General features: G+C 44.4%; 1 protein-coding gene across 1 annotated transcript in view; it reads left to right on the forward strand.

Annotated features, from left to right (window-relative positions):
- The window catches only part of LOC115538907 (nuclear receptor subfamily 5 group A member 2), a 32,762-nt gene extending 29,697 nt beyond the window's left edge, over positions 1–3,065 (forward strand). The window contains exon 3 of the mRNA XM_030350131.1: positions 829–3,065. Coding sequence (XP_030205991.1) covers positions 829–1,076 — 248 coding nt within the window. The 3' untranslated portion in view covers positions 1,077–3,065. The remainder of the gene's footprint in view (positions 1–828) is intronic.
- Positions 3,066–12,500: the final 9,435 nt, after the last annotated feature.

Raw genomic sequence — 12,500 nt, forward strand, 5'->3', positions numbered from 1 at the left:
ACACACACGCACAAGCACACGCACACGCACACACACACACACACACACTATTAACTCTAAACTGAAAATGTACATTATTTAGGAAAAACCAAAAGTGTGTCTCTATTGAAAATCATTGGTTCAAATTAGCAAGTTACTTAAAAACAAAAAATATGTTTTCAATACCATTTTGTCCCCTGATAATGAGCACACACTACTTCTGGGACGGGCCGAGGTGCGTTGGAGAGACGGATGCTTGTTTTAGTTTTTAATGATAGCTTTTTGCCAATGATTGCAGGGCTGAAACTCTGCCCTACATAATTCAGTTCCTCCTGGGGAATGAATCTCGGAGGATTTTGGCCTGTTTTCTATGCTCTCACCTGCTCTCCTATCTCATCGCTCTCTCACTCGCTATCTCTCTCAAGAGACCGTTCGCAATGAAAAAAGGGGTGGGGGGGGGGGGGGGGGGGGGGGGATTCTCATCATCCCGTTATTGGCTGGTAAATTTGGAAAACAAGTGAACAATTATTTCGAGTCACTTCCCTGACCAGGACAATGACAAAGAGGTCTGTGATCGGTTTAACCTGCTAGTAGCTTTCCTGGCTAGCGGTCGGAAGGGAACATGTGTCACACTCTGTATGGTAAAACAACATGGCGTGGAAAAACAAGCTTGTGTTGTGATTTGGTCAACCTTTCTTTAAAAAATAATAAGCAGAAAAAGCAAAAAAAAAAGAACGGCGCCATACATTATCCCGGTCTGACCCTTTGGTTTCCTTTTGCTCTTTCCTGTCCCCTCCCTCCTCCCCTCCTCCCCTCTCCCTCTCTCCCTCCCTCCCTTCCCACCCGCAGACGTGAAGAACCTGGAGAACTTCCACCTAGTGGAGAGTGTGCAGGAGCAGGTGAACGCGGCGCTGCTGGATTACGTCATGTGCAACTACCCGCAGCAGATGGACAAGTTCGGCCAGCTGCTGCTGCGGCTGCCCGAGATCCGCGCCATCAGCCTGCAGGCCGAGGAGTACCTCTACTACAAGCACCTCAACGGAGATGTGCCCTGCAACAACCTGCTCATCGAGATGCTGCACGCCAAGCGAGCCTGAGAGAGGAGGACCCCCGCAAGGGGGGAGAGAGAGGGGGAGGTGGGAGACGGCGATGGAGATGGGGGAGGCGGAGGAGGGGCGGATGATGATGGGCATGTGGACAAATCTGTGTGGGGACTCTGGATTGTTTTGGTGAGCCCGACCACGCGATGAACGCAGAGTTATGTTTTCGTTCTCGTTGCCGCGGGCTGTGAGCTCGTCAGTCTGATGGCTGAGGCGGAACGGTGTGTACGCGCATGCACGCACACGCACCCACACGCACCCACACACGTACAGTACACAGGACGCCTAGCCACACTCAGGTGTGGATGGTGGTCGGCATTGCTCTCATTTCTATCTTGTCGTTAGCGATGCATTGATTGGCATACACGCGCACGCGCACACACAAACACCTGCACACACTGACACACAGGACGGATGGACGAGATGTCGATGCGCATGGCACGTTAATCTACAAATTAAAAAAATAACTGAACATGGACGGAGAAATCTGAAGCAGATGATTCTGCAAACTCTTGAAAGAGACTTTAAACAGACATTGATTATAAAGGTGGAGGCATAAAACACTTGTATACTCTGTTATGGACATAGATATCAGTGACGGGGCCTGTCTATACCACTAATGACATACTTTTACCTCTGAGGGGAAGGACAGAGAAAAGATGGAGAATCGCTGACATTAAGAGATAACCATTTTGGTGGGACAATCCTTCAGGGCAACTCGAGGTCTTTGAAGAATCTGTTGTTGGTACTGAACAGATAAGCAGAAGGATTTGTGAGTCATTCTGTCTGGAGACCCTCTGATACGTACCGGTCTGCCTACTTTACCCTCGGACCCCCTTGGACCAGGGAACTGGGACCCGGTCTTCTGTGGGACTTCTTGAAACGTGGACGGACCAGCATCTCCTAACGCTAAACTTTTTGTCGATGAACAAACATTTAAACTGAAAAAGGACAAATTAAGAAGTAAACGGAAATATCTTTCACTCTTTTGGTTATATGTCTGAAAATCTTTTCATTTGTCATTGTCACGTAGTTAAGTGTCCGTAATCCCCCCCCCCCCCACCCACTGTGGAAAGTCTTTATCTTGAGCAGTGTTTACTGTGTACCTCAGAAAGATCACATTTGAATAAAGGATGTTGTTAGTCAGATCAACTGTATTTATCATCCACCCCCACCCCCTGTTTAAGAAACCATTTTGCTTCATCAAAACATTTGAAGAAAAAACAACTGTGGGAAAATATGGTGTCATTAGGATTTGGAGATGAAGACAGGCAATTTTTGTCCAGCCCAAAGCCTGCTGCCGGAAACAGAAAGGAAAGAAGCAACAAAACAACATAACTATCAGTATTATATGATATAAAAAGCGATGTGTGATGTCACAGTTCTGAGTCTTGCCTTATTTCATTGCCATGCTAGCTAACTGTGCAGATGTGAATCAAAAATATGTACAAATTATATATAAGTATTAATGTTGTAAAGATTAAAAGGAAAAGAAGAAAAAAAAGGTTTAATTCAAGAGGTGTTTACATTCATTTAGTCATATGGGAGAAAACTGTGATGACGCATAAATTGCAAAGCAATGATTTCCTAAGAAAATTTTAATTGAATGACGAATGAGAAAAAGATCAATTTGGTTTGCTTTCGTTGGTGTATGTACAGTGTTAAACTCATTTTTTAATTTCTTTTGAACAGTACTTAAATTATGTCGTGAGACACTAAAATCAGAAAGGAATCAAACTTTGATTTTTTATTTCTATCTGTCTGTTGGCCATTTTCCTTTTGTTTTCTGCATTGTGTTTAAGAGTTCAGTTCCACTTTTATTTTTGTAGAACATGGTTTTGTTTTTTTACAGTGCTCTTACCGTATTACTGTACAGTATTTTGCTGGTTATGCTTAATAATGAAGATAATTTATTGCATCATTGGGTTTCATCTTTGTGTTACATGATGTGAAATGTCAACAGCAGAATAAATTTGTTTACTGTTGCATGTTCGTTTTTTCTTTTATTAAATAATTTCACCCAGATCAGATGAGAATGAAATGAGGTGAGATACAGTTTAGGGTATGAAGAAAAATGAATTATTTTCCTCCTTTTGAATAGCAATGGGAGTGTACATTTAAAAATACTTATTTCAGCAAGGATCATCGTTTAAGGTATTATATAAACAGTGGATGCTGCTGCCTTTGAGTTCATTCTACACCATTGCTCTGCTTCCTGGTTTGCTCTGATACCAAAGACTGTATCTTTCCCTGTTAGCTGTGAATTCTGGTGTTACATTAAAGAAAAAATAACATCATAGATGCACATTTTCAGCCATCTTGATGTTTTCAAAGAAATGTGTTGCGGAATTCCTTCAATGTAAGAAGATAGTAAAAATGCAAAAAATGCACCCCAAGTGTTTCATTATAGTATAGTAAGTACCTTTCTACATAGTTTATAATCATTTAGAAAATAAAAAGCTAGTTTATAATTTACACAAACAAATAATTAAATTAGATCTGTATGTTAAAAGCTTAATCCACACACAAAAAATATTCAGTTGCAACCTAACTCCATTAGGAACTAATGTCTGATCAGGGCAGACTTGACTGTGTCCTGGTTCAGAAACTGCAAGACACACACACACACACACACACACACACACACACACACACACACACACACACACACACACACACACACACACACACACACACACACACACACACACACACACACACACACACACACACAAGCAGCTCCTTCTGTTTAGGCTAGGAGGCTCACAGGTTTTTACTCATATATAATCTATAATCTATACAAATATTGAGCAATATACATATATTAAGTGAAAGAAGAAAAGTGGATTTGGGGGATGCCATAGATCATGACAGTAACTGCTATACATGTCAACAGAAAACACTGTCACAACTGACACAATATCCCTTTACTTCTGATGTCATGTGGACCTCACTTTTATCACATGACTTCCTGGCAGAAGAAAAACAAACAAACAAAACAGAACCAACTTCCTGGTTGTAGAAGGGTTATTGTGCAGCTGGTACAATACCTCCTCATATTTCAATAAATGTCACTCTAGTCAATAAAGATGGACGCATTTCATCAGGCAATTTGATGATGACCTTTACAAACAACTTATTATGTACATGCATAATTGTACTTTTTGTATTTGCTGAAAGTTGTAGTTAGTGCATTTAAAAGGGAAGGTTTCCCTCTCCTGGAAGGTGAAAATCGGATTTTGAATCATAACTTTATTCTGAAATGAAGTGAACTCAACATTTTGGTGCTTTATGATTTTGGTACCATCGTTTCTTTAGTCAATGACATTGTGGTAATTTATCACAAGACCATAAACACCTTCGTTAGGTCCAATACGCTATAAATCCATTGGTATCATAACCAATCAGAATTATAAAATAAAAATAAAAGGATTTGTTATATTCAGGGATGTATTCATCAAGATTTAGGGTTGGCAACACACTCCTTACAACAAACAGTGTCTTACAATACATGACTATTTTATTATCATATTACTATGTGTTGAATGAACACATGAACCACACATCTCACATCAAGATCACAAACAAAAGTCAAATGACATTGCTGACTCAAATTCAGATCACTGATAAGATAGTAACATGGCCATGGGTCATCTCTGTGGGAGGAACCTGAAGTTGGTGACTCAAGCTCTGTTGAGGTGGAGGCTACAGCGAACTGGAAGGGCAGCCATCTTGAGAGCTGGATGCTCCTGGAAGACAGAATACAACACAAGCATTACAGATACAAAAAAACATTTATTTTGTTATGAATTTATATTTAAAGATAATACATTATATACTTGTATACAGCATGGAGATTGTTAAATAAAGGACAAATCTGATATAATTTCTTTATTAGAAAGGAATTACATTTATACTTTTTCAAATTGTACACTTGCTCTGGACATTTTTGGATCAGAAACCATTGAAAAAATGAATACTGGCTTAGTTCAAGCAGACGGTTTCACAAAATGGGACTAAAATAGAAGGATTTCCAACTATTGGCATAGTTGGAACACATATAGCGACATATTGCCTTCAATACGTAATCGAATTGTGTAATTACCTATTCATCTGCAAACCAACAAGGAACTCCAACTTTTCTATCCTTTTAATGCCATATAATGGAACCAAATAAGTATTGACCAAATGTCATTATTAATATTTCAAAACATATACAGCTTCCCTTTACATGATTTAATCAACGAAGATCATTTGTCAAAGGGAGCACCCGAAAAATATTGCTATTTCTCTGCCGTTCGGATGATCATGTTGCTTCACAGAGAAATTTTCTGGGGATAAGTGAGTGCATGCTGAAGTCATGCCGGTATCTGTGTGGTAGCGTTGCATTAAGGATGCTGGTCAGCAACAGACCCATTGCCTCAGCCCCCGCCGACCCAGACTTGCCCCTCCGAGCTGGGCTTGCAGTGCCTGGCCTCCTGTCTGCAAATGTGTTAAGCCTGCTTTCAGTTGCAATGAATTGGTATAAATAATTTATATACATTTACCCATAGAATTTAACAAGAGGAGCCTCAGGTGAAATTACTCAGAAATGCAAGCTATGTACCTCCCCCAAGGTGGACCCTCGCTTCAAGCCAACTAACTCGAATGATAACAGACGGTAAAGGGAGGGAGGCGGTGAGGTACTCGCCGAGAGCAACACGAAAACACATCAACACAGTTGTTACACACACACACACACACACACACACACACACACACACACACACACACACACACACACGCACACGCACACGGCCACAGACACACACACACACACACACACACACACACACACACACACACACATAAACACCGGCAGACACACTCACACACACACACGTTCACATACTTGACACTTGCAACATTTCTGGAGACGTGTTTGTGTATTTCTTTCTGCACCCTTCTCCACAGCTCACTACATGGCAGCGGCAGCAAGGAGAGGAGAGGGCTAAAGGGCGCAGCGCACACTGAGCATCAGAGCCTCCCGGGCTGAAGGAGAGCACGTCGGTCAATGAAACGGGACAAAGGAGGGATGAGGCAGCTTAGCAGCGCGCCTTGTTGGTAGGCGGGGGCCCACGGGGCCCAGGGGGGCCGCGGGGAGACACGGGCTGGGTGTTGCGTTGGCTGCATCGGCGGGGCACGGCCAGTCCCAGGATATCACTCACAGCCTTCACACACACACACACACACACACACACACACACACACACACACACACACACACACACACACACACACACACACACACACACACACACACACACACACACACACACACACACACACACACTATAGGTTGGTATAGGGAGAAGAAAAGAGAAAAAGAAGAAAAAAGTTCCAGAGCCGGTTGAGTTTCTGCTGCGTTCAGCTCCACTTAGCGGCCATTGAAGATCTCTGAGAGGGAATGCGGAGGGCAAGAGGCTGCAGAACACGCTGGAACTCTTCAGAGAGACAATTAGCCAAGTTTCTAATCACCCGCGCCAAAGTTTGACCGGGGGCGCCCCCCCGTTGTTTGTTGGCCCGTCGGACAGACTTAAAAATGTAAAGATCAAATTAATAGGCAAGCCCCCCTGGTTTTTTCGCTTTTTTTCCCTTCTTCTTCTAAATGGGGAGCGTGTGCCATTGTTATGCAAAAGCCTCACTCCTGCATGCAAAACAAATACGCCGAGGTTTGGAGATGGATGGGTCCGAAGGCCGCTTCATTTCAACACATGTATTATACATTATTTAGCATAAAGAGCAAGCCTACAGCATTAGGATGGTTTTTTCAATGATGATTATCCTTTATTAGTCATTAAAGAGATAGGAAGGGAGCGAGAGAGAGAGAGAGAGAGAGAGAGAGAGAGAGAGAGAGAGAGAGAGAGAGAGAGAGAGAGAGAGAGAGAGAGAGAGAGAGAGAGAGAGAGAGAAAGAAATAGAACTTTAAGCACCTGAGCCTCGCTGACAGCATTCCATTAATTGCCCCCACAATAGGCAGGAGCCTTTGGAGAATTTTCAATTTCAAAAAATGAGGAGTATGCATTCAGTTGCACTCATGTTATACCGGCACTTAAATCCCACATAGCACAGATAAAAAAAGGACTCAAGGTTACATCCGATTGAAAGCCCCGGACCACTGCCACTTCAGAAATCCATTTAGCAAGAGGAGGGCCAGAACATCTAATTCAAACACGGTTGCTCTGTTCAAACTGTTGCGCCGTCTTTCAGAGACGCACACAAACACACACGTTTACTCCTACCCCACGTGCACACACAGACACACGCACACACACACACACAGTCACGCACACACACACACACACACGCACACACCCACATACACAGAACACATATTTTCCTTTGTAAGAGCGATGAATCTGGCAAGAGAAAGGCAGGCAAGACACCAAAACTTCTTTTATCTGACGGAGAATGCAGGGAATCTGGCCCCTGGTGAACCAGTGTGGGGGGGGGGGGGGATGCTCGTTGCAGGACCACGCATGTATGGGGTGTGGGCACCTTCACGAAGAGCACTAGCTGAGCGTCAAGCGGCCGGCCTTGAGTACTAGGGCTCCACCACAGAGTACTCAACAGATAGAACATCTGACGAGGGAAGAGCGGATTTAAATTAACCGTGCCGCAAAACCCGGCTGGCCGAGGTGAATGTACATGTACTGCAAACGTAGGTTCACATGGGGCCTGTTCACACCCGGCCTAACCACGCGTCTCAGGTGATTCGATCGCAAGGGGAAATTGCAAAACGTCAAATCGCATAAGCTGGCGTTGCCCAACACGTCGGAACATTTCAACAGGTCAGGAAGGTTGACGACGAGAATGTCAGACCTGGGCGAGGGTTTGCGAACTCTGGTTTCGGTTTTGATGTCTTCTCCTTCGGTTGATTTCCGGCAGGCTAGGCGCGCGGAGATGCATTGCGGCCTCCCGCCGGTTACAAACCACACAGCGTTTGGGCCTTGCAAACGGAAACAATGTCCATGTGTATTTGCATTAGGAGCAGGGGGTGTCCTTGAGTTGCGTAGGACATTGAAACCCTGCCTGCACATTGAGAATATGCTGATTGTGAAAAGCTGCGTTATCTTTCTTTTCACTTACTATGTGGTATTGTTCTTCAACCCGAAATGAATGAAGCATCTTTAAGGAAGCCGTGAATAGAGTTCACCTGACGTGTCTGCCCATTTCAAGGAAATGTAATTAATTAACTGGCAGAGATCGCACGCACAAGGCCCCTAATACATTACAATTTTGACACTGAAACACTCCTTTGTCGGTCGATAATGAAATCTGGAGTGAACATTTTTGAAAGACGTTCCAAAGGAAAACTTGGAGGTTAAGAGAGACGCACTAGAAACATATGGGCAAGTCCAGCTGCCAAAGTTGTACAACATTGTTGGGCGAAGTTTTGGCAAAAACAAAAAAACAAAGAAAAATATTCTTATTACATCTTATACATATAAAACACTTATTGAAGCCTTCCGCCTGCTACCAAGGTACCACTTTAACTGGCTGTGCATCTGTTTGGCACAAGGTAGCATAGCTCTTCTGCGTGGATGTTGAATGGTTTTGGGAGTGTCAATAGAAAAATTATTGTAATCAAAGAGAGCCTTAACAACATAAAGGCCATTATGTTGCAGAATATATCACTTGAAATCAGCTTTGGCTACAGAAATGTCCAGGTCAGCCTGTTGAAATGTAACTGAAATGTAAATATCTAAAATTTTAAATTCAGTTATTTCATTTGTTGAATTAGTTCATCTCCAAATACTTTCTGTGTCCATATCAAGGAAAACGTGCATGCCTCGCAGCAGGGTATATCGTCTCAGTTGACTCAAGTCAACTTAGGTTTATTTCTATGGCTCAGTGTCTGGGGTTAACAGATTGGCCGATAGCCTCCTTACCCTTAGTTCTTAAAAGGGAAAGCTCCCCATAGACTCAGTGGGAAAATGAAAGTGATTAAGATAACATATGGGGAATATATTCACCTAGGGATGGCTAGCAGAGCGATAGGTCCCAGGTGGGCAGACATTAAATTTCAATTGATTAAGTTAGCCAACATCGCAAGGGATTTACAGCAACATTTTTTTTGAGATGTACTTTTGTTGAGAGGCGTCAGGCGTCCTACTCAAGCCTACAGGTATGGACATTAGGGATTGAACCCAGAACTTTTGGCTAGGGGGTACACCATAACCATGGATTATCCCAACCTTCATCAATAACGATATTGAATATGGTCAAACACTTAGTCAAAAGCCTGTATGAAATCTTGGGAAAAAATATGAATCAATCAGCAGATTAGAATGGCATCCCTTGCACAATGAATCAGATTGGGCAAAAATGAGGGCCAATAGCCAAAATACCTTGCCAAAGTTCTCAAACGTTTTTAAATAATGTTTATTGTCAAATAGGGAATTTACAATAAATGGTGTCATAAGATGAACAGGACAGGAAAGCACCATATGGTGACCCCTCCCTTGTAACCATTTAACTGCGACTTTTGCTTTCCAAATACATATTATGTTGACACATCAACCTCAATGTAATGTCAAGAAGTCTTTTCTATACTCTTTTATGAACTCTATTCTCAAGCTTCTTTTCTTGATTCATAATAAACATTTTTGTTTAGCTTCACCGTTGTTTCATTATGCGTGTAAAAGTGCTGGGTCAAAGTCATGAGCGGTGAATCCCCCGTGCTCGACTCAGCCTTGAGTCGTGCACGGAGCAGTTGTTTCATGCTGTAACACAAAGGTTTTGACTGCGTCCTTGCCTGGGCCCCTTCGGGTAATATGTACACATTATCTCTACAGGTCATTGATAACTGCCATTTGCACGACTGTAATCAAAAGGCCCTCCATAAAATCAACAAAGAGCTTTATAAATAATTTATTGAAGGTAACTAACTCTGACAGTTATTTATCTTTATTTTTGTGTTTTTTTTTACACTGCTGTATTCACTGTTGACTTAATAATACTAATACGGAGGTCAGGGTTTGTTAGTTATGTTCTTCACAAACCACATTTGGAAGAGCATGTTCAGCTTTGGCTTTTACCTTAACAGGGAAGTTACTCTGGGGGATGGGCGGAGGGTTTACGGATCAGGACTTTTATGAAACTAACTTTTAGACTTTATGATCACCCTATGAAAATGAAAAGGAGTTGAGTCGTCCAGAAATAGATTGAAGAAAGAAAGTGTTAAGGGACCATAAGGGACCAAATGCAAGCTTCACATTCTTACAAGTACCCATCTCAAAACAAGGGCTCACTTCTGAATTCGTTAAGGATTGGTCAAATGTTGAACTCCAAACTTCCAATTTCCCCAAAAAGGTTCCTCTTTGGACCAAAGTCTCGAAGAAGCTCCTTAAGGAACAGAAGATCATGAAGAAGACAGAAATGCACGGCCCATCTGAAATTCCAATAGATGCTCATATTTACTCCATCTTTGTAGAACTGTAGCTTGTAGCTGTAGCTTTAGCTTGTGACATAAAATGGAAGCAGAGGGACGTTTTGAAACTGGTAGGTAAGGGTTAGGCATCTTGCTTGAGGAGGCCTTCAGAAAGAATGCAGACTTGGCATCTGTTGAGTCTTCCTTAAATTAGAACTATTTTAAAGTGATGTTAGAAATCATACATTTTACTTCAATACATACACGAATAAACCCATAAAAAATACAAAAAGTTAATATTAAGAATTTAGGGCATTTGTGGATATCTACTACACATTCATAGACTCGACATCCCATAGAAAGGAGACAAGGAGTGATTCAAATCAGTTATGAATAATTCAAAATATAATGAATTAATAATCTCAAGAAAATGGATACCCCTGTTGGAAGAAAAAAATGTACACCGCATTTCGAACATTGTTTCATTACATTAGAATAAGAAAACGATGAAGGGTGAAAGTAGTGTGGAAAAAACGTATTGATAGTTATGGTCTCGCTGGCAGGTAGCGTGAGAGTGCTTGAATCTGCCCTGCATCTGTGAGCAGTCTGGGGAGGGGCAGAGCAACAGTGAGGGCTGGGTGGGGGGGGGGGGGGGGGGGGGGGGCACTTATCGAAGTCCGACCTGTGCGTCCACAACTGATATAAACGTCAGTTGGAATTTGCAAAAAGTCATACATTATGGATATCAGGGGGGTGGAGGAGGGGATGAGGTGGAGGGGGGGGTGTGGGGTGCACCATCAATAAGCCTGAATAAGCGAGGCAGCCTTTCTCATCTTCCCAAACCAGGGGAGAACCCCCTAATGAATGGGCCTGGAGACCCCGGGATCTCCTTGAGCCTGCACTCCCTCCATCCTCACCTCCACCACCACCACCAACTCCACCACCACCACCACCACCTCCAACCCCACCATCTCCACCATCAACCTCACCACCTCCACCACCAACCCCACCACCACCACCACCAACCCCACCCCCCCCAACTCCACCACCACCACCTCCACCACCACCACCTCCACCACCACCTCCAACCCCACCATCTCCACCATCAACCTCACCACCTCCACCACCAACCCCACCACCACCACCAACCCCACCACCACCACCACCACCACCTCCACCACCACCACCTCCACCACCAACCCCACCACCTCCACCACCAACCCCACCACCCCCACCATCAACCCCACCACCCCCACCATCAACCCCACCACCTCCACCACCACCCCCACCACCCCCACCATCAACCCCACCACCTCCACCACCACCCCCAACCCCACCATCTCCACCACCACCACCATCAACCCCACCACCTCCACCATCAACCCCACAACCTCCACCACCCCCACCACCTCCACCATCAACCCCACAACCTCCACCTCCACCAACCCCACCTCCACCCCCAACCCAACCACCCCCACCCCAACCACCACCCTCACCAACACAAACCAGCCCAACCACCACCTCCACCACCCCCACTACCACCAACAACCCCAGCACCACCCCCACCCCCACCTCCACCACCTCCACCACCCACACTCCCACTACCACCTCCCCATCCACCCTGCCCCCGGACCCCTCTCCCAGGCCCCTGCTGTCAGACCGCTGGATGTTCCCGGCCGGTAACACACACACCGCACGGACGGACCAGGGCTGGGAAGGGGGAATACGAGCTCCTATGTTAAACACTCTGGCCGCCGACTGCCGCCTGTTTTGGGCAAATCAGCAGAACATAAAACAAACAAGGTGCCTCAGGAAGACCGGAGCGTGCCTCTCTCTATTATTTGTTTTATGGCGATGGCCGGGATGGGAGGTGTGTGGTGGGGAGGGCTGGTCAGAGTCCTCTGAAGCCTTTTAAGAAAGCGGCAGGAAATGCATAATCAGAAATGTGTCGTGTCTGAGGGCAGGGACGGAGAAGGAAGGAGAACGAGTTGGAGGAAGGACAAGGAGAG

Source organism: Gadus morhua, unplaced genomic scaffold, assembly GCF_902167405.1.
Source record: "Gadus morhua unplaced genomic scaffold, gadMor3.0, whole genome shotgun sequence".
NCBI lineage: Eukaryota > Metazoa > Chordata > Actinopteri > Gadiformes > Gadidae > Gadus > Gadus morhua.